The sequence below is a fragment of the Geospiza fortis genome, unplaced genomic scaffold (assembly GCF_000277835.1).
Source record: "Geospiza fortis unplaced genomic scaffold, GeoFor_1.0 scaffold112, whole genome shotgun sequence".
In the NCBI taxonomy this organism is placed as follows: Eukaryota; Metazoa; Chordata; class Aves; order Passeriformes; family Thraupidae; genus Geospiza; species Geospiza fortis.
The window spans coordinates 22,123,632-22,150,880 of record NW_005054298.1 but is presented as its reverse complement, the minus strand read 5'-3'; the positions used below and the strand labels follow the sequence as shown (position 1 = coordinate 22,150,880).

The 27,249-nt window shown below is 36.3% G+C and overlaps 1 protein-coding gene across 1 annotated transcript in view; it reads left to right on the top strand.

The window, feature by feature from the left end:
• CERKL (ceramide kinase like) overlaps window positions 1–27,249 on the top strand; it is a 51,404-nt gene that overhangs the window by 15,461 nt on the left and 8,694 nt on the right. The window contains exons 2-6 of the mRNA XM_031056863.1: window positions 5,445–5,687; window positions 13,390–13,521; window positions 18,473–18,536; window positions 21,022–21,164; window positions 27,159–27,233. Coding sequence (XP_030912723.1) covers window positions 5,489–5,687; window positions 13,390–13,521; window positions 18,473–18,536; window positions 21,022–21,164; window positions 27,159–27,233 — 613 coding nt within the window. The 5' untranslated portion in view covers window positions 5,445–5,488. The remainder of the gene's footprint in view (window positions 1–5,444; window positions 5,688–13,389; window positions 13,522–18,472; window positions 18,537–21,021; window positions 21,165–27,158; window positions 27,234–27,249) is intronic.

The window sequence follows — 27,249 nt, the reverse complement described above, 5'->3', positions numbered from 1 at the left end:
CCAGTTCTTCCTTCTTCCCTGCTGTGAATTTTCTTAGCACTTTGTAGCATCTCTAGTTTTATAGGACTTGTGTTGAACGGATTGTACTAAACAATGTGTCAGAAGACTAAGCCAGGGGAAAAGTGGGCAAGCTCTGTTACTTTAGGAGTTGATTTGACTCAGCTGGGCTCTGCCCAGAGCCAGACTTCAGGGAAAGGGCTGGACTGCACAGTCATGGCAGGGGAGTCCAGGGTGGGTGTCTATTGAGAGAGGGATTAGCAGGAAGGTCTTGCATTTGCTTGGCAAAATACATCACTTCTCCCTAAGATTCTCTAGAGGAGAAGAATGAAAATGGGTTGTATTCCTGTCAGATGTTTTTAAGCTCAGTTTTCTGCCCTGAAGGAATACAGCTGCTGCTGCAAGTGAATAGCTGCCATTAAAAGGTGAAGTGAGTAGTTGCACCCTGCTTTTTCTCTCCAGCTCTGCAAAAACTCAGATGCATCTCTTCAGTCCCTTGTAATACTTTCTGAGCTCCTTGCTGCTCCCAAGCAGGTCATTGCACATAGTCTGAGAAATGTATTTCTAGATTGGACCCTTTCTTGTGTTAAACTTCTCCTGTAAAGCCTTTTCAAAGGACTAGAGTAATGTAAAATTAATCTTCAAACAAAAACCAGCCCCTCCCCAACCTGGCACTGGCTGTACCACCTTCTCCTCAGCTTACTGTTGGATACTTTGGCAAGCAGAAACTGCAATTTTGCTTTCTCTGCTTACAGAAGACAGTAAGAGGCATAGCATCAAATTTTGCCATGAAATGTTGCATGACTTACCTTTTTGAAATAAGAAATCATTCAAAATGTATGTGTTTTGAAATAGCTTTTCTGTCTCATGTTTAGAGTAGTTAACTAAGTGCTAAATAGTCAGAAAAGCTTTACACTTTTTCTTGGCTTTTCTGGCAAGAGTGATCATATCTGCTTTTCTCACTGCCAGCCCTTCTTGATCAATAAGTAGCTGAAAACTGTAGAGGTTTTATGAATCAGCTGCATGCTGCTTTCTGTGCTCTGCTGATTTACAGTGAGGGAAAAATAGACTTAGTAACTCATGGGCTAATAGGTGCTGGTTTATAGGCATTAGACATTATATTAAATATTCCTAGTCAGAGATTTATAGACATACTGTTAATTTTTTTTTAAATTATATTTATTTTATTTTTGGGTTTATATTAATATAGTTATGTTTTATTGTATGTCATGAATGGTTATTTTGAAAGTAGTGTTCATATAGGATAGGATGGTCTGTGATCAATTTTATAATAAAGAAGTGTTTTATAATAATATACTTCATTGATAAGTACTGATCACTGTATTTTCTTTTGTATGGTCTTGATGATTTTAAAAAATTTCTAATTGCTTCTGTTATACTTCACTCAGCTATATCAATCAACTATTAAGGAAGTAAACTTTGAGAACACAGTGGGGCAGAGAGTCTAAAATGTGTAAAATATTTATTTATTCATTATAGTCAGGAGGGCTAGGTACCTTGCCAAGGGTCATAGGAAGCATTTGTGACCAAGGGAGTATAACACTCTTTGCTTTGTGTCTAGTTCTTGTATTATTGTCACATTTTATGTGTGGTTTCTAGTATTTTCTATGTACTCCAGATATTTGTTATGGAAATGAAATCCTTCAGTTCCACATCTAGATGTTGGGCTTCTGTGGTAAGGTAACAGTCTAAAAAGTGGTTCCTTGTTGAAGTGTTGGTGTTTATATTTAAATACCACATTGTCTTTAGAACTGTTCTATTTTTCAGTTGTACTGCTTTTTTCTTTGTGTATATTTTCATCAATTTTGCTGTGAACATGAGGTAGCTAACACTCTTAACTAATTAAAATTTGGTTTACTATTTACAATTAAACTCTATTTGAGTGTATTAGTTCCTCATCTTTTGATTTAGCTCAGTCTGGTTGATTCAGACATAATTTTTGTGTTAAATAAGGGATTTGACTACCATAAATAGGAAAAAGGTAGGATAGTCTCATTGCTTGAAATTAGTGAGATGATAAATAGGGGCATAAAACTTCCTAGAAATTCATCTATCCAGGCAGATCTTTCTTTTTTTCATGCTGTATTTGGAAAAAAAAAAAGGGGACATGTGCAGAAACTGTGAGTACAATTAGCGTCAAGCAGATAAATCCAACTCTAATCCTGTTTACGCTCCACATCAGACAGATGTGCTGAGATTGATTCAGACAAGCCCTTGGCTTATAGTAACTTTTTTTTAAGTGCCATGTATTTTGGTTTTGTTGGATCTTTGTTAAATGTTAAGTGCTGTTGGTTTTGCTCTTCCCTAACGCCTGTAACCTACTTTATGCAGGTTCCCTCTCTGCTTTCATGATGACAGGGCAGCCTCGTAGAAGAGATTATCTTTATTCCTTGTAATTAAATTGACTTTTTTTTTTCAGAAGATACAACAATGGGAAGTGGGTACTGAATTAAATAAATAGCATGATATCTAATAGATGTACACTTAAATCTCTTGCAAGAACAGATGGTACCCAATATCTTTCTGAGTAATGTGAGAGGACAGTTAATGTCCTGAAACTGCTTGCAATAACCAATATGATACTAACGAGCCAATACGGTTTTCAAAGTTTAGAAAATGTTTACTACAAGATATACTTTATTGCAAAAGTAAGCTTGGTTGTTACCTCATTCTAGAAATATTTTATAAACACAGCTTATGACCTAAATTTTCTTTATCTTAATAAGTTGTTTTATAAAATTTTACTACATTTGAGATGGTCTTATTTTCAGCAAGGAGAGAAAATGAAAATTATAGAATATGCCTGGGATTTTATGCAGATTTCTTTACAACTTTAGGAAAAAATGGGCTGTCCTAACCCTACTAGCTAATTCAATGTTTCCTCTAGAAATTAAAACTCAAGGATGTTGGTTTTTTACAATTCAGCATTTCTAGAGTTTATATCCTTTTCCAGGATGCATCTTGAAATGTATTCCTGTAAAACCAGCAAAGTCAGGTAGTGGTTTTGAAAATCTAGTGCTGCCTTGTAAGAATGTTTGATAAATACAAGTAAGTAACTGACTGAAATAGCCATGAAAAGAAAATGCAGGCCTTACCTGACTTAAGACTAAATGTCATTTTATGAAAGCTAGTGGGGAATAAAAAGTGTTTTATCAGGCCTTCATTTTCTTTGACTTGTGCAGGATAAATAGGCTAATGTTTGTAACTTATATGTGGTGCATATCCATAACATTGGTGTAATAGAGTTCATGCTATACTCAACAGAACTAAGACTTAAATCCAAAATATGATTTATTTTAAAGAATTTAAAAAGCAAACCCACTTAGAATATTTGTGTTGTTCTGGGGAAATGAATGTTGCAGCTCAGTTACTGCTACAGAGTGGTTGTGGTTATATTTCCTTTCTCCTAAAACATTGAGGTTGTGTGCTGGCATTTTCAGTGTACTGAATGTCTGACAGTGAGCCTTTGTGAAATAAACCTAATCAGACCCCTCAAAAATTCTATTTTAAAAGTTAAAACAAGTCTTTAATGTAGATATTAAACTCTGTAACGTTCTAGGTAATTTGGGACATCACCAGTCAGTTTTTCATTTCAGACCTACAAAGACTATTTACCCTTAATGTTTTAGAAGAGCAGTACAAATTTTGACAGAAATGAAGATCTTAGGTTTAGTAATGTTAGTACCAAGTTTGTTTGTACAATGTCCACTTTGAGTTTGTGTAACATCATAGTTCAAATGGAATCATACAGTGTTTCTTCCCCCTTGGTTCCCTCATTTTTAAGAATACATTGACTGAAAATACTTTCTCAGCAGTACAGTACTTCAGGATTTTTTTTTACTTATTTAGTTGAGTTTTCTCCTGTTTATTTGCTGTGTACTTCTGAAAATATGCACTACAGACATTTCCTGTGTACTATTTAAATGCACACCAACATTTACATGTCACAATATTCCTGCTAAGAGTGGAAGTTAGTAGCTGATTTATGGAAATATTAGGATGATAGAGTATAACAAGTTGGTGAAAATATGTGGGAACTATACCGAGGTCATGCTTCTATTTGTCACAGGTTATTTGGTACAGAGCAGGAGAAAATGAATTGGTTGAGAATTGTGAGGAGAAGTCATATTGACTTGAGCTTTAGCTGTGTTAGCATGGATGAGGAGAAGTCATCCAGGATTCCTGGACAGAGAAATGATCGCTGCATAGCCTCCTTCCAGAAATGATGTTGAGAAATGACAGTGTCAAACTGTTACAATAATTGACAAAGTCATCTTTTTCCTGCCCAGAAAAAGTATATGACTTTCTGAAACCCCCAGCTTCATGTGGTGTAATGAGGAAGGGGGTGCTGTCCATCTTTCCCTGGGTGACAATTAAAATAGGTTTTCCCAACACTCCAGTACAGCATGAATAGTTATTCATCAAACAGAATCTACTGCAGTTTTTGCTATTGAGAAACCAGAGTTGTTGCTAGATTTGGGGAAGTTTTCTGCTTTCTATCATTTCTTGCCTTGGGCTGCAAAGGGACCTTTATTGATGTGCTGTATTCGGTCTGCTGTAATTATGAAGAACGCAGGGAAAATTTTCTTTCTGTGTCCAAAGAATTTGGTACCTACAGGAAGGGTGATATTTTTCCTTCAGTTTGTCTATTTTGCTTTGATTCTGAGGAATTGGAATGCAGCTCAAGAGAGCAGGAAAAGGAGAAGCCTGTACCATAGTGCCTCAGTTGATACATCTCCAAAAGGCACTTGGAAATGAAGTGGTAGCATCTGCAGGCACAGCATCCATGCAAATAACAGCCCCAAGATAACAAAACCTTCCCTTAGCTAACACAAATCTCTCCTGGGATGAGGATCTCAAACTGTGACAAGAACTTTTCTGAAACTGTTTTTCTTGTCTTCTAAACTGAATTCATAAATCAAAAATGAAAGCAAAGATGGGTACCACAGTTTTGGCTTATTTGTCTATTTTTCCTTGGCTGTTTTCTGATATGTTTCTGTTGTAAACACAAAAGGTAATGGTTGTATCAAATGAAAAAATATAGTTAGCTTGGGTCATAGCACACTATGATCTTCAAGTATGACTGCTATGATTGCTGTGATTTAGGTGAATAGAATAAAGAATTTGCTTTTTGAACCTGAATTTAAAAAAGTGTTTCCTAGAGTGTGAAATTTTAATAATTTTTTTGAACAACAGAAAGCTGAGTAAATAACCTCTTTGAAATTGCTTTGTTTGTACAGCTGGATACATAACAAAGTTGGTGAAACAAAAGACCAATGATTGAGGGAAATAATATGGCATAAGTTTCAATGCAAGCATGAACAGATGCAGGAGGTGAACCTAGAGATGAAGCCCTAACAATACTTTTAGTTGTTACTCCCAATCACTCTAATAATGCTTTTCTTTTTATTTTTTTCCCCTTACAGGTGATTCCGGTGTGGCTTTACAGGCTCAAGAGGAGATTATTGAAATGAAGGATGTATTTTCAGTAAAACTGAAGCGTCGTCGTTTTGCAGGGCAGCAAAAAGGTGGTACTTTGTTGGGTATCACAATTTTTAAATGCTTGAATAAAGAAGAGAACAAGCTTACAGACTGTGCTATCCATTTAAATAACTTAAGTGAAGATCATTGTCAGTCATGGTTTAGACATCTGAAGGAAATTTTAAATGGTAAGCATTTAATAGAGTTTGCTGTCATATTTATTTCTATTGGCAATACATGAGGCTGTCTGAAGCTCAGAAACATCTTGCCTGTGGAAATTAAAACACAGATATGAATCTTATTTCTGGCAAATGTTTACTACTGAAGTTTTACATAGTCAAGTGTAAAATCTAGGAAAGTGACAATAATTGAGTAATGTATCTGTAAAAATGAAACAAGTTGATGTTATTTTTGGAAGTTTTGGAAGCCACTGAAAATAAATGGTTTTCTTTATTCTGACTGAAGAGTCTTCTGGGAAATCTGCTTCTGGAGTATAACATACTTAGTTGATATTTTCACTTGAAATTGCATCACGCCTGATACTACAGTAGTTGTACTTCTGGGAACTCTTCAGGAACTTTCTGGTTTAGGAAATCCCACTTGAGACCTCCATATTCTTTAGGAGCCTAATGGGAGAGACTTTCCTCATCTTCATAAATTCACAGGTGGCAGTGCTCTGTAGGACTCTTGTTGCTTAATTTGATACAAAACTTATTTGCAATAGTGATGGGATGCAATCCTTTACTGTAAAAATATCTTTCTGTGTTTGCCTAGGCTAATGCCAATTTCAGAATGCTTTGTTTAACCAGTTTTAGGGTTGGTGGGTTGGGGTTTTTTAATTTTATTTTATGGAAGCTCTATCAAAATTATGAAAAAAATATTCACCATATGGGGAAAAGAGCCTCCCAAGAAATGCAAGCCTTTCACTGAAGTTTATATTTGAAAGGCACAGAACATAGCACACTTTTGATATAAATAACCAAAACTACATCCCTTCCCCAATACCAAACTCTGATTTAGCTCCAAAAGGTGCCTCTATTTACAGATTATAGCAAATGAGTTGGTTTATTTCAGAAGAAAAGCAGTCTGTCTTGTGACACCCTATTAGAACTCCAGCTGAATTGTTAAGACAGAGCCAGATTATAGAATTCAAATCTTGTACATCTGTAGTGTTTGTGACAACACTTTGAATAAGATTTTATGGTGTGCTTCTACTAAAGTTTCACAAGCACATATTAAAGAAACAACATGAGTTATTAATGGTGCACTCTTGCATTGTTTGTTTACAATATGCTTTGGATTTTCCCAATGAAGATGTGTATTAAAAAGTGCCTTCCCTTTTCCCCTTTTGAAAGACTTTATCATGAAATATTTCAATCTGCACAAGTGCCAGGATTCCTGTAGATCTCCAGCTTCCCATAAAGGCAAGGACATTTGCATAAGGAGCAAATGTCTGTTTTGTTCCTAGATTACTCTCCATCTATCAGGAGCAGTGATACCATATGTTCACAGAAAAAAAGCTGCAGTATCTCTAGCTCAGGTTGCCTTGACCTCGAGGTGCAGTCTGTGTTTTATAGGTTTGTAACTGGAAGCCACCTGAACCCAAAAAGAAAGTGTTCTGTGCATTGCTGTTTCAAGTTCTTGCTTCAGTCTCTCTCTAGAAGCTCAGACCTTGTACAGATGTTTTTTGGATCTCTGATCTGTACATTTTTTTCTCCTTGCCTTCTACTTCAGGAATAAACAGGACTCAGAGAGATAAAAATAACCAAATGAAACCCTCACCATACCAGTTGCTAATGTGTATATTCTTCTAAGTCTGAACTAAAAGTATACAATTCAGCTGAGTTCTGTTAATTTCTCAGTGGCTGATATTTCTGTGGGAAACTATAGTAAGTTTTCACAGTTTTTACTGCAGCTTTTTTATTTTTCTTTCTTTTTTTTTGTAATAGTGCTGGAGTCATTCTTGTTCATGAGCTCAAATTGGCTGCTTCTGGTTTTATCCTTTTGAAGTAGTAAATATGACTTCTCTGCCCTCCCTCGTCCCCCAGTCTATCTGATCACAAAGTAATTTTTCATTAACAGCTGCATTGTTTACATGAAGGATTTTTTAAATTGTTTCTGGGCTAGATCAAATTAAAAGGAGGTGATTTATCAAAGTAGAACATATATCTATAGATTTGGTCAATAATATTTAGACATTCTGACAAATGGGAGCACATGTTACTGACAGGTGTGTTTCCTCTGCAGATAAATTCAATTTCTACTTGTTTACCTTACTCTTTGACACGTTTTTAGGTTTTTATGCATATACATTAATTAGGGAACAACAATAGCAAGTTTATTGGTGATAGTATGAGACAAAGTTTATCTGGAGGTTTCTAATGAAGATTTTATTTTTTCTGAAGTTTCACATAGACAGTTTTTTTTTTTTACAGTGTGATCTGTGTCTGGCATGACACATGTCATGTCATAAATGGTTTTTCCCTGTTCGTTTTTATTATCTTCACAGTGAGTGTCCTCTGTTGCTTTGACTTTGTGTTCAGAGTACTTCAATTTAAAGTTTAACTGAGCTGTAATTTTTTATGAAGCCTGTTATCATGTAAGTGAGCACACACAGATTTAAGTGTTTAGAATTTAGTTACAGTGACTGCCATTATGGTTCTTTCTGTGTGTGTGTGACAGGATAACAAAATAAACGTACCACCATCTTCCCATATTTGAGGAAGTTCTTATTTTCTACCTGCTGTTGCTGCTGTTGCAGTGCATGCCAACTAGATATGACAAGCTTGCTCACTGATAGAGTGCTCCTGAAATCTGATCTGTACATCACATGTGTGTTAAACTGCTGTAAGATAACCACTGCCATCTTTATGCACCTCTGGAGCCTTGGCTCTGGGCTGGCTCCTGGAAGGCCCCAAAGGGTCTAGAAGGATCTAGTGTGCTGTTATCTTGTGTCAGCCCTGCCCTGCTGCACACCCCACTCTCATGATTTCCATTTGCACATCACATCTTTTTGTACAGGATTTACAGGCATGGCACGTGGGGACACACTGTGTCAGTAGAATTCACTGTTTCATCTAAAATCCTCTGCACCTGCAAATACATAGTGGTTCTGAAAGAGTTGAGGCAGGCTCAAAAATGAGAGAAAATGTACAGTTGTCAGTGCTCATCAATTGTTTTTTAACAAGATAACACTTACTAGTAGCTGATTTGAAAAAGCTTTACTTAAAAACTCTGTAAACTAACAAGACAGTAAATGTGGTTAAGAATAAATGATAAAGTACCAAAAAAAGCACAAAGTGCATTTTATTTTTATCTGCTGTTCTGTAGTATCTATCATACGAGGATTTGATATGAAAGCCTGAAACTTCATGCATGAAGTTTTAATTAAACCATTAATGTTAAACATTAACTTTGCTTAGTTAATATTTACAGCGGTGTCTCCATAGTTACATCAACGACTCTATCTCATATTGTTAGTTTTTCTCATGTATAATATTCCTAATGTTATATAAAGTATTTATAAATGTAGGTGGTAATGACATGATTCCAGGCTCTTAACTTTTGTAACATAAACCCATTTTGCTGAGGCTGGGGCCTGAAAGCAGCACAGATGTATGTCTGAGCACAGCGTCTCTGCTGCCCCAGGAGCCTTTGTTTTCAGAACACCCTGATTGACCCACCACCCTTCATGGTTCACTGATTCACTTGATAGATCAAGTTTAAACTAGTGCATATTAGCACATTTGTTAGTACTAGGGGAACAGTTGGCCTTCCTGCTTTAGGCTGCTGGCTCGTTTCAAATGGAGCAGCCAGGGAAAACAATAACAGAATACCAGTTAGGGGAGCCCCAAAAGGCTGGCAGACTGGGATCAGTTGCACACAGTAGTCAATGACATTGATTCATTCATATAGATGTTGTTTAAAGACAATTAAAAGATTATTATTCAAAAACACTTTAAAGAAGCTTCACAATTATATTGTGTGAAAGTTTAATCTTTGGCTGTTACAGGATATGCTTTCATTAAACTCAGTTGTTTGGTGCGTTCTAACGTGTCCAGTGCACACCAGGAATGATAAAGTAATAAATTTTGTCATGATCATCCATTCATGTCAGTTGGCAATTATTTGGCACAAATAAAATCACTTCTGTAGGGCACCGTCTCTGCTCAAATGTTTGTGAAAAATATTTCTGTCAATGAAATATTTTATCTCTCTAAAAAAGTAAATTGATATTCAAATAGTCATAAAGAGAATATTTTAATACTTTCCTGTGAATTCATTTGGTTCTTGAAAGTCTTGCTGCGATTTATGTATTAACTCTGATATGCTTTTCAGCAATAGCCCAATATACATAATCATAAATACAGTTGTTGGTTTAGAATGGTTTAATGAATTAATTTTTCTTAAAAAATTAAATTCAACCATTTCCTCAAAAATCTAGGATTTTTCTTCACCAACTGAAAAGTCTATTTTCTTTTGCCTCCATAGGATTTCTTTTGAAACTTTATATTGCCACCTAGGGTTAAATTTTTACATCTCACATGCAAAAACATTGAAGTGAGATAGTGATATTTGCTTTTCTCTGTTCAGTTTTCTCCTGATGTCTATTTTGCAGAACTGTAACTCACACTGTCTGGGTAACAGAAGTTTTGACACTTCATCTGCTTTCTCTACTTCTACAAACTGTGCTTTTCTATTCTTTCCCCCTGCTTTGTCCATTGTACTCTTATATTTTGTATGTTTGGGGGTGTGGTTTTGGTTTGTTTTTTGTAACGCTAAAGGTATGCACAGATATCCATGGCTGAAGTCAGTTTTTACAGTTTTTTAGCTCTGGGTGTTGATTTGGGGGGGTTGAGTGTTAGGAGGATCAGCTGATCACAGTTTCTTGTAAATAAGATAAGAAAGATGACAGCACATCTATGAATTTAGTTAAATGTTTTCTCTTTTGAAGCAGGAGTCCTTATTCTTATAAGTTTTCCATTTAATTTTTAAATGGGAAACTTATAATTTGCCTGATGCTTTAGGCAAATTAAAAAGTCACAGAAATTATTTTTTTGGTCTTAATATTTATATAACTTCTAAAGGACTGAAACAATACCAGTTAGTAGATGTCAATTAAGACATAATGTAATGTCTTATGGTAATTATTTATATGTATTAATAGCCTTTGGGAGCTTTTGTTTAGACTTCCTTGTTTGTGTTGTAATTCCTGTAAAAAGACATTCCACTGCAGTACATACCTGCAGTGCTTCTTTCTGTTTCCAGAGAATGAAGATGATTTTGGGTTGGAATGGGTCTCTGGAGATGATCTGTTCTGGTTTCCTGCTCAGGGCAGGTGAGCTTCTAATAAAGATCAGGTTGCTAAGAGCCATGTCCAGAGAAGTTTTGAAAATCTCTATGGATAGACAGTGTTATCCATGGCTAGCTGCCCTCATTGTGAAGGGTGTTTTTCTTTATTTCACGCTGGAATATTCCTTGTGCCACTTGTGTCCATGGCCTCTTTGTCCCTGCACCTGCAGGAAGCCTGGCTTGGTGGCCTGTGGCTCACACAGGAGATGTTCAAGGAAAGATTTTGGTAGATTTGTCCTTGGGGCTGGCCAGGCCGGCTGCCGCTGCCTCCTGCCGGCGGCCTGCTCCGGCCCCTTGCTGTAGGGGCAGCTCCATGTCAGACCTGCTGCCTTCATCTCTCTTGGCCTGGGAGGCTGCAAGTGGGGGCAGCTCTTCAGCTTCAGGCTCAGGAGACGCTGGGAACAAGACTGTAGTGACATCCTTTGGACTGCTGACTGCCCTCTTGTTCTGCAGCCCAGCGAGCCCCTGCCCGTCCTGGCTGCCCTGGCACCGTTCCCTCATGTCGGTTCTGGTCCCTCAGGAGCTGCAGTGCTCTCTGAGGTGCTGGTGCTGCCAGTGCTCTCTGAGGCGCTCCCTGCTGGAGCTGCCAGTGCTCTCTGAGGTGCTGGAGCTGCCAGTGCTCTCTGAGGCGCTGGAGCTGCCAGTGCTCTCTGAGGGGCTGTGGTCTGGAGCTACCAGTGCTCTCTGAGGCGCTGGAGCTGCCAGTGCTCTCTGAGGCGCTGGAGCTGCCAGTGCTCTCTGAGGTGCTGTGGTCTGGAGCTACCAGTGCTCTCTGAGGTGCTGGAGCTGCAGTGCTCTCTGAGGTGCTGTGGTCTGGAGCTACCAGTGCTCTCTGAGGTGCTGGAGCTGCCAGTGCTCTCTGAGGTGCTCCCTGCTGGGCCTGGCCCCATCCCATGCTCGGAGGGCTTGGCTGGCTCTGGTGCTGGGCTTTGGCTTTGTCCTATCGAACATCATCAGACTTTTCTCAGACCTTTCTTGTAGCTGATCAGGGTCCTCATGAACAGCAACCCTTCCCTACAGCACATCCACAGTCCTCACCAAGTTCCCTATTTTCATTTTCCTCCTTTTTGAAAGAGATGCATTTGAGCACAGGTGGATGTTACTGCAGGCATTCAGGATTCTCCAGGATTAGTTTGCTGTGCAATGACTTGGCACTCTATGCAACATTTTCACATAAACATGGTTATACATTTTTTGTGTATGATTTTGAGGTTATAGCAGCGAACTGATACAATAATTTCCTTCAGTATATTTAAGAACTCTTCTAAATTTTCTGACACAAACTGGATAAAGAGCTAGTTTTCCTTTGAAGATTCTTTGATGTGTTGAAATAAATGGAAAATTATCTCTGTGACTTCTATAATTATGTTTTGATCTTAAGGAATACTTTCCTCTTTAATGTTGAAATAGTGTTTAGCTATAATTTCTTTAATAACTTTAATTTCTTTTTAGTAACTGTTTCTGATCAATTGTTGAGGTAGAGTAAGTGGAATGAGCTGCAGGAAGTCCCTGCTGACACTCTGAAGGTACATGTGGCTGCAAAAATTGAGGTAGTATTCTTCATGGGCAGGAAAATGTGCTTTCACTCTTGGCTCCCTATGTAGCTCCTTTGGCTACTACTAATTTTGTTCTTGAATGTTGAAAGCAGTACACTTGCCAAATATTCTAGCTTTTGGCTAAGAAAGTGATAGTCTACCCTGGTACTGAAACAGAATTCAGAATTGTTAAAATCAAGTATTTTAAATAAACACCAAAAGAAGAGCAGTATTGCACACTACTGTTTGCTTCTGGTAGCAAAACAGCCTCACTGAACCATGGCAATTGTAGGAATTCTAGAAAAGGGAATTTGAAAAGTAATATTATTGGTTTAGCATGAGTTATTTACTCTTCAATAAAATGCCATGTTTCAAATAATAAAATTACTTCATGTGATCAGTGTGCAAGACAAGGTTCAGCTTTGCATAGCGGTATTTCTCAGTGTTATTTCCTTGGAGTTTATTATTCCAAAGTCCCAAATGAACAATAATTTCAATAATTTCCAAATGATATTGCCAATTTTCTATTTCTTTGTATTTTTGGTCCTCCTTTACAATGAGACAATTTCCTGTGGACTGTTTGATTTGCACTCTCAGAAAAGAAGAGTGTTGGATTGTTGTGTCAGTTTTGTCGGGTGTTACTTTCATATACCTGTTGGGAGGGAGTCATTAAATTCCAATAAAGATGCATTTTTATGTTTGGGCTTCTTTTCTTTTTTGGTGCCCAGACTTCACACTCGCCCGGCTCCTGAATCAGGGTTTAACTAGGCTGTGACATATGCATTTTTTTCTGGTTCCTCCAGCTGTTTATTAACTGTACACACAAAATTAATAATGTGATTTAAAGATAAGTAGTACACATGCAAGAAGAAATTGATACTTTTTTAGACTGTAATTTACTTATCCTGTCAAAGTATTGAAATTATTCTGATTTAAAAAAACCATTTAAGCTGTAAAAATAGTTGGGTTGTGTGTAATCTTGAATGTTTCGTTTTCTTTTTAGGTTTTCAAAACAGACCTAAATCCTTGAAAGTGTTTGTTAATCCAAGCAGCCACAAAAGAGAAGCCACTAACATTTATTATGAAAAGGTTGCACCTCTTTTTAAACTTGCTGACATAAAAACTGATGTCACGGGTAAGTTGCTTCAGAAGTGTAACGTAATCCTTTGTGAAACTAATAGTTCAGCATGTGAGACAATTTGAATTTACTGCTTATCCTTATTGCCTCTGACTGCAAGTACTGCATTTGGAGCTCTAGTTAATACAAAACAATGTATTTTTATTTTGTCCAAAAGTGCTTTAGTAATTCTCTTATTGATTCAGTACTTTTCACCTATAGCAATCAGTACTAGTAATCTAGGCTTCTGTGTCTGTTGTAACTGACTTGAAAAATTATCAGTCTCAGTTTAAACAAATTATAGGAGATCTCATCTTGCAGTTGTTCCTTAAATTTCTTATGGAATGATGACTAGTTCAGGTTGCAGGCCAGAAATCATTTTGATGAAATCTGATTTAGCCATGAAAATATACTAGTGCGATAATGGTAGATGAAAATTACCTTGCTAATTTTATTCCCTGTATTCATGTATTTTTAACTACTTAGCCCACAATTTAAAGTAAAATCAATTGAAGATTAAAGACACATAGAAGAAATGTGAAAATGATGGTCTGTATTAGAATTCTGTAGCAATAATTTCTTAACTACCCTGAACTGACAGGGAATGCCAGCAGCTTTATATAAATTTTAATTTTCAAAGAGGTATTTTTCCACCTGGAAGGCATGGATCATAGTGTGAACAGACTAATAATGCTGTCATATTAGAAATTGACTTAGCCTTTTTTGGTCACAATTTAAAAAAAAAAAAGTTTTAATACACATTGTGGATATGATTTGTGGAGGTTTCAAAAACCTTTTTACTAGTGGAATAAAAACAGTTTTAAGTTTATTTTTTAATTATTTGTCTTTGAAATTTTAATAGGAAGCTTCTGAGTCAAGCCAGAAAAATGCTTAATGGCCTATCCTTTAATTAAGGTTATTTTGGCAATGTTGAAATACTCTTGTGCTTATTAGCTGCCTAACACTCCTCCTACAGGCAAAATGAGAAAACTACATTGCAGTTTTCAATGCTAGTAGAGAACTAAATAATTAAGAATTATGTTTTTTTTTAAAAAGAGGGTGGTGGTGGGTGCTGAGTGAAAGTCCTGTCCACTGCTACCCTATTCTAATAAAACCAAGCACTTTATTTCACATAAATTGAACTGGGTTTTTTTCCCTCCCATAATTGTTTTGGATTTTGTGAGGTTGGAGTGTGCATCTTGCTGTTCCTGCTGTTTTGGAGCATGACCAATATTTACATAACTGGTGGTGTACAAAGGTATATTAGGTGCTGAAATTTTGAAGACTTTTGTGCAATTTTTTCACTGAAGATAGTTTACATTTAGACTTTTCCACATACACATATTTAAAATTCATTGAATGAGAAGTTAAAATTTGTTGAGCACAAAAATTTTATAGCAAATTTGAACTTCTGAGGTGGCTTGTAGTGTATATAAAATAAAAAAAATTCAGATTGCTAAAACCACTTCAGAATATCAAAGATTGACAGTGGAGTGCTGAAAGACAGAGCTCTCCTCAGCCAGTCTTGTACATTGGTAGCTGTTGCTTCCTCTCTGATCAGGCTTTCCAGATCTTATTCTTCATTATAGCTTCTCTTGGAATAAACTTCTTATGTGTTTACAAGTTTGAAGTGGAAATATTTTCTCCTACCCAAGGACATATGGCAATCTAAAGACATGTATGTAAATAAGTGAGTGCTGAAGTAACACTTACTTTTTCTGATTATCTCAAAATTTTGTAGAGTTTTCTTTTTTTATTTTTCCCCAAATGACTTTGTGTGTAACACTTTAATAATTTCACTAAAAATAACCAAAGGTATTCTGGAGTGGATTGTGTTTTGCTGGGTTTTTGAGGTTTTTTTGTCACATACAGTAAGCAAATCTCTGAAGTGCTTAGAGCTCTAGAAAGTGTGAATGAGCAAATTTAAACTGAACCAGTACTTTTAACTGTGGCTAAGGTGAAACAATGGTTAAATCTGGCCTCTTTTAAGAATTGGGCAATTTTTTCTTCTGCAGCTGGGATGTGGCTGCTAGGATAAGAGCAGTGACTCTTCCAAAAATTGAGTTCTACAAAAGCTCACTCCACTGTTGAGATACCTGCAAGTACTGGCAATTTGTGATAATTTGAGCTAGTATTTTAGAAATACGTTAGTGTCTTGCAAAATCTTATACATATTTAAAGAAAAATAAATAAAGGAAACCCTGACAGAATCCTAGCTTGTCTCACTTCTCTTCCTAGTTTTGACTCTTTTGCTTCCATTTATGTACTCTTACAACCTGGACTTTTAGGCAGAAATAACAGCCTTCCCAAACTCCTATTTTTAGGGCAGAACCACAGAAGAAAGAAATGTTTGAGAGTTGGACAAATAGCATTAGTTTAAACTTACCATGTGGTAAATACCAACAGATAACTGGTGTTGATGCTGGATGAGAAAAAGCTGTTATCAGTAACAGTTAATCCCACTGATTTTAGTCTGTGGCGGGAGTGCCATTATGTTTAGGTGCCATATGAAAGCATCCCCTGTTTTGAAGTGTTGAACTAATTTTATATTGCTTTTTCTATGTGTAGTGGCCAAGCCCTTGGTTCTTGTTTGCCATGTGAAGAGGATGTTAAAGTGGTTTTGGAGTATGTGTGACTCTGTTCAAATGAGGTGCACCTTTGGTGTCCTTCCTTCAGAATGCCATTATCCGACACTTAAGGACAAAAGAAAGAGAAAATCTTTCGAGATTATGCATTAGAAATGGTCAAAAAATCAAATAATATTTTTTTGATAATGATTTTGACAAATATGAGATTTGGGTCCTTCTCAAACAATGAAAGAAGCTTTCTTCCTATTACCAAAATACATTGAGTAGTTTTTTTTGTTTGTTTGTTTTTCCTCCTGAATTGGAGCAGTGCCAAATATTCAAACACTTAGCTTTTTTCCAGCTATCAGAGTGATTTATACATGCCCTTCTGGAGATTGTCAAGCCTGCAGAAAACTTTCTAGACCCGGTCTTTTAATGTGTGTGTTGGATTTTTCTATGTTCTTTTTCTACTTGAATTATTCCCTATATGTTCTCACAGAGTTTTTCCTGAAAATCTCATTTTTTCACTGCCTTTTTGTCCTGATGTGTCAAAATAGATCCTCTGTCATTCTCTCATCAAATTTTAAATTTCATGTAATTCCCCAATCTTCGGCCTTGAGCAGTTCTTTTACACAATTTCCAAACTTAAGCTATTAGATGCAGAGAGGATGGATTTGCTTTCAATCTGGCTAACATTAGTAATTTTTACTGCCTTTATTGACTTCTCTGTAGGCATGAGCCCTCTTTATTTTTATGTCCTTGTTCTTTGAGTGAATTAATTCTGTAACAGTAAGCATAACTTACATTACATTAGGAAAGCACTGAGCATGTTTTCTGTTACAAAATAAATCTTTTTTACTGTTCCATTTTAATTAGACTGTACTCATAACTTTCTAAATGTCATCGTGTTCATTTAAAAAGGCATGTAACCTGGTAACCAACTCTATTTTCATGGGAAGAGTTTCTTTCACAGCTAAGCAATGGTAAGATATTTGAACCTTTCTGCATTTTTGCATGATGCACACTTTTATTGGTCACTTTTGACACAGCCTACAGATATTGATAAAAGCATTGTTCCCATTGGCAATGCAAGGCTGAATATGGTAGCTTATATAATGTGCTTTGATATTCCAGAGAGGCCCTGCATGAAAGTAAATTCTGTAAATAATTCCCAAAAGTTATTACAGTGATAGGTGCTTCTGCAGCAAAATGATAAATCTCTGCCTTCCATATAATCAAAACAATTCTGGTTTTTTAATTAAGAATTTTCAAAACACCAAGCATGAGAACTTTGCTGGTACTGATTGGGGGATTTTGAATTTACAGGCAATATAAGCAAATTTTTAGTGTGAAGTGTAAAAATTGTATCAAAATTGTATTTTGTTTTCCTTGTCATTTTTTGGGAGAAAAGATATATACACTTACTATGTCCACACAGATACTTGTGTGTTTGTTTAAATAGGAAGAGATAGGGGTATTTTCAATTCTTGTAAGCAGCTTTTGAATAGTCTGTAGAAATATTATTGGAACAGGTACAGCTATGGAATGATTGTTTTAGACATCAAGACTAATAATTTTAGCAGTGTTTAGGAACACTGGAGAAAAGCCTTGAACTATGTGAGCACCAGGGACAGACAAGCATGAAAGATTAATGTAATTTTGCATATAATGATGCACATTCTTACACAAAAAATCCATCTGCAAGTGTCATGTCAGTCAGCAAAAATCTTTGATGGGTGGCTGCAGCTGGGCTGTCTCTTCTGGCAAAGCTGCCCTAGAAAATGCTAAATGTAGTTATGATGCTTCGTGCCATCTGTAGTATGCCAGTTTATCCTGTCTTCACTGGCATTTACAGTACTATATGGGGTATCAGCAAACACAGAGACATCAATGTGGAGTGACAGATTCATTTCCTCCAGAGGCTATGAACTCTGGTGTATACTTGTGCCACCTTCCTCTGTGTGTTATATGCTGTTGTCACTGGTATTTGGCTTGATTTCATACTTCTGTGTTTAACTCCTCTTATTTTTGATTTAGCAATTTGCATGTCCTAACACAAAGGCAATTAACTTTGATTGATCCTGAAGTAATTCTATCTTAACTGAGGATATGCTTATTTTCCTTAAGTTTACCAACTGTGTCAGTGCTAGAACTTGCATTTTGATGCGACAAACATCTTGAATTATCTGAATTTATGTGCATGAAATAGCCATGTATCTGATAGCAGCTGTAATTTAGTGTTTGGCCTTTTAGCTAGCATAACTATAAAATATAACTTCTATACTTTTAATGCATTAATGACTTAAAAAATAATCTGGATCGAATTACTCTGTGTTCCTTATGATGGATGGACAAAATAATTTAAAATTATCTAATCTGCTGCTAATTGATGTTTTCCACAGTAACTGAATATGAAGGACATGCTCTCTCAGTACTTAAAGAATGTGAACTGCAGGCATTTGATGGGTAAGTTGGTTAGTGACTATGAAGATTAGTAAACCTCATCATCTTGTTTTTTATTTGTATTCCAATAAAAATTATGTCAGTGGGTATTTAAAGAGTTACACTGTTTCTCATATGAAACCTGAGAAATTCAGTTCTCATTAAATACTTTGGTATTTAGTAATTACTGACAATAGTAATGCATCTTGGATTCATATATAATGGTAAATAAACATAAAGCTCTCTGAAATATACTTCATGAGGGTTTCGGTCTCTGTAAGAATACAAAGACAAAGAAGAAAAAACCTGGATTGTATCTTCCACAAATATCTTCTACACTGAGTCATATTTGAATTGTTTCATCTTTGATCTTTGGGTAGATACTGAGAACCTCCCCTGTAAGGCTTTCTCCAGTAGCCAGATCTAAGCTGGAAAAATAGAACCCTTTTGAAAGACCATAGGCATGTGTACCTCTACCTTTTTTGCTATTCATTTTTTTAGAGACACAAAAATGTAGAAATGACAAGACAACATGTTTTTTAATTCACTACAGTATGTAAACAATATAGCAATGCAATTACTGAGCTTGATTTTCTCTCTAGGAGAGTTATGATTCCTTCCATGTTAACAGCATATGAAGTAAACTGAAGTTTATGATTTGCAGTAGAAAACTGGAAGTTTATATCTCAGTGCTTTCTGAAAGTGACACTCCTATGTGTTAATTCTTTGTCAAAGCTGTTTGTTTGTATTTATAATTTCTCTGATTTCCCTTGTCACTGTTCTATTTTGAAAGACCACAGGCAGATGTCTTATACACTCTTAAATTTTTTTTGCTATCCACTTTTTTTTAGGGACACTGAAAATTGAGGCACTTTGTTAATTTGGCTTTTTACCCCTGACTTGTGGCTGAGCTTTGGTGACAAATAGAGGGACTGCATTTATGATGCTGAATAGTTGATTAAGAAAGTTGCATCTGATGGTTAAATAGCTGTTTCTTTTTCTCAGAAAGATGTTTCTTTTTCTCTTTCTTCTTCAAGGTCTAAGTAAAATTTGTTTGCTCAAGACTTTCTACTCCTTATGCATGGCAGGCTCTCACTGATTAGCGTTGGAATCCCAGGTGCCTGCTGGTATCTTTATTTCCAGCTAAAAAGGCAACTCTTGATGATTAATGCTAAAATAGTAAAAAACAAAATTAGCAGCATTTTCATGTTATTCCTTGGACTCTCTCTACACAGCATTCCGAAATCAGAGGAAAATATATCTGTTTTCAAAAGTTTTAATAGCTAGAAGACGATCCACATAAGTCCTTCTTGTATACAAGAAGGTATACAGTTTTTCAGACTTCAAAGATTAGCTGGTTTTGCTACTGTGACAGAGAATTTTAAGCCTGGGAAGAAACAAAAAACGAGTCAAAAGAAAGGCAAAGACTCCTCATTGCAAGTAGGAAGAAAATGTGCTTCAAACTTTTGTATTCCATTCTTCAAGCTGTATATTGTATTTCTTTAAATTTAATGTGGCAGTGTTTAGCTAGATAGAGGAAATATCCCTAAAAATTAGAGATTAAAAATCAGCTTGAAAATAATAATAGAAACTGAAGAAAAATGTTAAAGGCAATGAGGTAATTGAATTTAAATATTTGATAACATTAATAACATAATGAGTGTTATAAAGATCTGACCAGTTTTACCTGGTTGAATGATTGGGCATAGTTTCACAACTGCATTCATGCAGATATTTGAAAAGAATATAATTTAGGTGAATTCTTCCCAAAGTAACGATGATGTTTCTGTCATAAAGGCTTGGAATGTATTATTACTATTCTTATCATTAAAATATGTTTACTAATTTGGAGAATCACTGTAATATGTACTTAAATAAACAAAAACAAGGAAAAAAAAAGGTTTGCTGTAACAGAGCTTTTAGAGACAAATGCATTCCTCTCTATAGCCACAGCAGGTGGGAGTTTAATTACGTGCTCCAGAAGCAGTGATTAAGTACCTTTGTGCAAAGGATTGCTGGCACTAGGATTTTATACTTTGCTAAATCCCTCAACTGCCTGCATAGTGTAGGAAAATAGCTGTTTTCAAGTGTTTTTTTATTTTATTGCAATATTTGGTGAGTTGTTATTGTAAGGGCAATTAAAAGGCATTGGAATGTTTGTATGGGTCAGCATTGAAAGATGTAAAGAGCTTTTCCACTGAGGCACTTAAACATGTGTTTGGTTCTTCCATCTGATCAGTTTATGTGCATGACGTGAGGTAAGGTAAGAAAAACTTTGTCAGTTTTTAAGTATATTTACTCCTACTTAGACAGAAAGCAGAAATAAGAATGCTTAAGGAGCATTCAGGTAATGATCTGACAGTGAAGCCCAAGCTTGTTGTTAAAAAAAGAATGTTTTTAGCTTTTTGAAATATCATTATGTATATGGTGTGGGTAGCTGCTTTCCACTTGTTTGTTCAGTTATGAAAGAGTTTGTTTTGAACTGTTTGGCATTTTTGTTTTGTAATAGGGTGGTTTGTGTTGGTGGAGATGGATCTGTCAGTGAAGTTGCTCATGGGCTACTGCTCAGAGCCCAGATAGATGCTGGGAAAGACACAGAATATGTGTCAAAGCCTGTCAGAGCACCAGTTCCTCTTGGAGTAATACCAGCAGGTGAGAATGAAAGGTACTGTTACATTGTTAGTCATCTGGTTTTAGTCCCTCTGGCATGTTTTACAGTTTTGGCTACTAAAGGCGGTTCTTGATGCTAAAGCTTCAGTTAGGTAAGGGAGCTGTTGGATAAATGTCCTAAATTGGTGATTTATATTGATTACAAATGACTTGATTTTAAATTGTAATGATAATTTATAGTAATGGCACAGATGAGCTCTTTGCCTGAAGGAAGAAGCTGAGAAAGAACAAAAATAAAATAATTTTCAGCTGATCCATACAAGATCAAGTTTCAGTCTTATTTCCTGTCAGAAATGATACCAAATAAAAACTTTATTTTCTAGATTTTCCTTTTTTGCATCTCCAGTTTTCTTGGCAGAGTTCTCAGCTGGATTCATGCTTAGGGTCTATTTTAAAATGGTGTCCCAGAAATACATTGTGTGCATTATATTAAAAAAAAATTGTGCAAAAAACGACTTTCTTCTTTACAGACATGAAAATCTGTCTCTCTTAAAAAGTCATCTTGCTCTTTTATTAACTTGTATCTGGTGGTGTGGTTTTGTTTGTGTTGGGGGGTTTGTGTGTCCCTTCTCCTCAGTGTTTGTATTTGCCCTCCTTGGAGGGTAGCTGTGCCCAGCATGAAGGTTTTAGCAAGAGCTGTTGTGGTTTAAGCCCAGCCCCACACAGCTGTTTGATCACTGCCCCACCTGTTGGATAAGGGGAGAATCAGAAGGGTTAAAGCTGAAAAACTCTTGGGTTGAGATAAAGACAATTTAAGAGGAAAAGGGAAAGCTGCTTACACCAGCAATGCAAAACAAGGAATTCATTCCCTGCTTCCCATGTGTTCAGCCATCTCCAGGAGAGCAGGGCCCCCATCACACGTAACAGTGGCTTGAGAAGACAAATGCCATCACTTTCAATGTCCCACCCTTCCCCCCTTTTATTACTAAGCATGGTGTCATATGTCTGGAATATCCCTTTAGTCAGCTGGGCTCACCTGTCCTGGCTGTGTCTCCTCTCACCTTCCCAGCCACCCCCAACTTCCTCACCAGCATGGCAGTGAGAAAAAGAAGAAATGGCCTTGTCTCTGTGTAACCTCTGCTCAGCAATAACAAGAACATCTCTGTATTATCAACCCTGTGTTCAGCACAAATCCAAAACACAGCCCCACAGTAGCCACTGTGAAGCAAATTAACTACCCTAGCCAAAACCAGCACAAATCAGTAGAGTCAGGGTTGATTCTGGACTACTATATGAATCACTTCTCTTGAAAAGAAGAGAGGTATTTTTCCATGAACACTGGTGTGAATGTGTGCTAAGACTACTTGACAAAGTTTCTCAGATGTTTTGAACTGGTAAGGAAAACATTCCTACGGTCAGTAAAACAGCAAATCACTGTTTTGAGTTTTCTACAAAAAAAGGAGCATGTCACTTTGAACTGAGCCAGCAGATTTTTAAATGCTTTGATTTGGTTTCCACATATAAAAGGAGCATTAGTTGCTTCTTAAGGAGCAAGATTACATTAGCTTTCTCTCAGGTTAAGAAGCCCTTGGTAAAAGAGACAGCAGTCTCAAAGACATGGAGGTAATGAATTTGGGTACAGAAGTTGGGCCATCACTTACCAGCTCAGTTCCCGTGGATATCTCGATGGTGTTGAGACAGAATCTCTGCAGCCCCTGACTCCATGCTGGGTGTAGGTCACTGTGCCTCTCACTGGTGCTTTCTCTCCTCACTTTAAGACAGATATGTTGTGATCAGAAAGGACTTGTAAACACAAAATTCCGTACGGTTTCTTACACAGAATGGCGTAGATTTTGTGAAAGGGGATCAGAACAGTTTATAAAATGATATTGTGAGAAATTCCTAATAGGTTCTTAAAAACAATCTGTTGTTTGTTTGATTTCCATATTCCTGATATTCCATGAGGTACTCAGGAAACAGGTAAGTATGATACTTGTTCTCACGAGGATGCAGCTCTGGTCAGTTAACTTTTTTTTCTCCACCAGAAATCCAATGTACAACATTATTAGGAATTTCCAGCCAAGTAGAATCAACAACTGAATTACAGGATGGTATTATGTGGATGGTTTAAAATCTGGTTTTAGTCTCTATAATAAGTACTTAAGACAGCATTTTGAACTTTCAGTCTTCTTGATGGGAAGAAGATGCTTTTGAAACAATTTACCTCCTGAAGAGAGAGGTCCAGAGGGGAGTATGTTTTTACTGAAATACTCTACTGAGCTGCCTTATTGTGGTCCAAATCAAATGGATGAGATGTGGGGAAGCCTGCAGTTGTACTGCTGGCCATTAGCAAGAGTGTTTGTTGCTATGGGAACTACTGCTAAGAAACTGTATGGAGGGGGAAACAGAAAGGGGAGGGGGAACTGTGGAAGGACATTAAAAAAGCTATCCAGTTGTTACAGAACAAGAGACAATCTATATCTGATGCCTACGAACCTTTTGATCCAAAGGGGTTCATATAAATAAATTCATGATTCTCAATTAATTCAGAAAATAAAATATTACTGAGGGATGTTAATTTCTGTGATATTTCAGGCAAAGAACCAAAATGTTGGTGCAGTTATCATCAGAATTTTAGCTATGCTTGACTAGGAAGTCATTACATCACATTTATCTGTTTGGATGGGGGAGACATTAACAGCCTTATGAATATTCATGTTGTCTGGTTAATTAAGTTAATTGTACTGCAGAAGTGCTTGCACTTCCAAGGACAGTTTTTTTCTCTACAATTTGTGTTTGGTACCTTCATCAGTCATGCTTTACATGACCTGCAGATACTCTGTTCTGACTGACATGCTTTTGCACTTTTGGTGGGAAGGAGGTGGTAGGAAGTTGTTTGTAGTGTCAGGAAAATCGGTTGATATTTTGAACAAGATTTTGGAGTAATAAAATCTTTGTTTCTGTAAAAAAATGCTAATGATAGACATGCTGGAATTGTATGGATAAAACCTTTTCACATTAAACTGAGTAGATGAAGTGAGAACTAAAAATGTGACTTACTAATATGTGAGCAGTGCAAGTCATGGACATCAAAGGCTTTTGAAGTAACATGATAGCGTTCAGGAGAACAGTTGTTATTGGTAAATTATATCTTGAGCTTGCATGGGGGAAAAGAGATTACTTGGGAGCATGAATAATGGCATTAAAACCATTATTGAGTCACCATTTAAATAATAAAGGCTTGGGTCCTTATTTTTGTATATTTTTCTACTTTGTTTATAGGCTGCATGTTTTGGGTTTGCTTGTTTGTTTTGGTTTGGATTATTTTGTCTGGCATCCTGCTTGTATAAGACTTAGTTAATAAGGCACATTATTCAGTCATTATTGGGATCAAAACTGCTGATAGGCACGTGCTAAATGGAGTTTTTATAGAATATGATGGTGCTTGCTCCCACAAAACTGTGCTTGGCCTAGTTCTTCAGCTTGTGGAAGGGTGGATGTGGTGCTTTTGTTTTTGAACACAGAACTTGTTTCATCTTCCTTGGAGTCCTGAAAGGGTGGGATTTTGCTTTGTTTACTTCTGCAAATGTTAATGAGCTCCAAAGATTTAAGAGAAGGATGTAATTACTTGTGCCTATCCTGTTTAGTAGGAATGAGATTTAAGTCTCATTAAAGTCAGTTGGAAGATTGGTACCGACTTCAGCTGTGGTTGTTTGGTATCTTGCTGCCATCTGCATTGATAAATTACTCTTAAATCAGGATTGCAGCTTAAATTCATACCAAGCTTGATCTTCCAAAATATATTCCACCTTGTGCTCTTTAATTAGCTTGATCTTCGGTGAGAAGTGAAACTTTTTTTTTAGAATAACAACTGCCCTGTCTTGACACACAGGAAGTAAGCATGATGTGCCTGACTTGTAAAGATCTGCTGCTTGTATGTGTGATTTCCTTTGTTTTGGAGACATAACAGTTGATAAGAGCTGTATAATACTGATTGAAGGAAATATTTATGTATTTTTAAATTACATTTTTTGCTACCTTCACTGGTAAAGCAGAACTAGTTGGATCTGGAAGTTAAATCAGACATGAAGTCATTCAAACATGAAATATTGTCAAGTCATTCAAACATGTGTTGGGCATATACTTGTAGTCTTCTGGGAAGAACTGCTTTTTAGCTCAAATGTAGGGATTTTTGTAGGTTTTGGGTATCTGTTACCTTAAAATGTACGTACTTCACTTCCTTCATATAGCAGGAACACAGGGCTCCTCTCTCTGATGTTATGGCAGCTTTCCATGAAGTTCTGAATTACTTTCTGAGGCTAAGGTGCTCTAAGGACTTAACAGGTGATCTGTGAGATTCCCAGTTATAGTAAAATTTTTTATTTAGAGAAATTATTGGAAAAAATCAAAGATATATTCCTGAATGAGAATGGCATGATGACTTTAGAGCTTTGTAATTAGGTACATCAGTCTTTGCAAATTCAGTCTTTTTTTCTACATTCTGCATGACATAAAAACAGAATTCGGGGATAAGCAAAATTTTTCAATCTGGTACATTATGGTTTGAAGTGCTTATTTGAATATTGAGTGCCTGTTGCTTGACATGTGGTAGTCTTTTCCTTTCTTATCTTCTTTCCCCTATTTTTGAAAGACAAGTAGTTCTTCCATAAAACTTAGGGCAAATTTAACATCCAGACTTGTCTATGGCTGCTGTAAATTATTAAATAATTGAAACAAGAAAATTATTTTAAAATCTATGTGAGCTCATTTTTATATAGGAATGTTAGGTTCTAAACTGTTCTTATGTAATTTTTGTTCTTTTAATTAAACTTTTATTGAATTATTCATCTCTTAATCCGTGATATGATGAAGTCAGTATTCTGCCTGTTTGGTGGCCGGCCTTTATTTTTCTAGAGGTAAATTCTTTTGCTCTGCTGCTTGGCTAAATAATGCCAGAAGTGAGAAAAATCAAATTGAATTTTTTTTTAAACCACACCTATTTAGGAAAGACACAACTGCTCCTTCTTCATGATTTTAAAAATAAATTTATATTCAAAAGTCAGCTGATGCACAGTATTTTATGTCCTAGGCATTAAAGCAGAAGGGCAAAATTTACATACATATCTCCATGTTTCTTAACCAGGTAAAGTGCATTGAGATATTAATCACCACCAGTCATGGGCCTTCAGAACTCTGCTTCTTTCTTTTGCAAACTGACAGCTGATTTTCCATTCTCTCTTTCAACTCTGTGCTGACATTGCTGAGTTTTGACTTTTTCTTCTATTTATCACCTGATTTATTCACTCCCTTGTTTCAAATTCTGTTCTTCTCTTCTTTCTGGGGGCTGGTAGAATGACTACTGCCAGTGTCCAGGCAGTGACAAATAGAAATGAGATGGGTCAGTTTGGGTGCACTGAGTGCAAGTCCCCTCTTTGTCAGGTGTCACATTCTACCTGCCCTGTTTTTCAGTCATTGAGTTCTTACTTGTGAAGCTGATGTGCAGTAATTAATTTTATTCACTAGTCCTTCTAAGAATCTTAAATGTAGCCTGCAAGAAGCACAGCAGCTATCTTTGGCTAGATTAAATATCATTTGGCTTGAAAAATGTGCAGTTTTACACTGTCTGGGTATTATTTTACCAATCTAAAAGTATTGCCCAAATACATTTTATTAGATAATCTGTCTCCAGTTCCTTAGTACAGCACTTGGGTATATATAAGAGGTGATGATTAAGGAGATGGTTTTAAAAAATCCAAGCAGACAATATTTTGAAAAGCTTTGTTTCTCCCACTGCTTTGTTTTTATGGCACTTATGAATGAATTTACAGCGCAGATTTTATAGACCTCTGGAAGTTTTAAAGGTTTTAATTTAATACTATTCACCATTTCTGCTGTTAACAAGACAATAAGACAATTTATGGGCAGGCTTTATTGTTTTGAAAATGCAGTAATTGAAAATGCTGTGTATATTTGTTCTGGTTATTCTGTATCTCTCATGGTTTTTTTACAGCAGGTTTTTTTTTTTTATTTTTACAGGTACTACAAATATTTTGGCCCATACACTCTATGGTATTAAACATGCAGTGACAGCAGCACTGCACATTGTATTGGGTAAATATTTTTACAT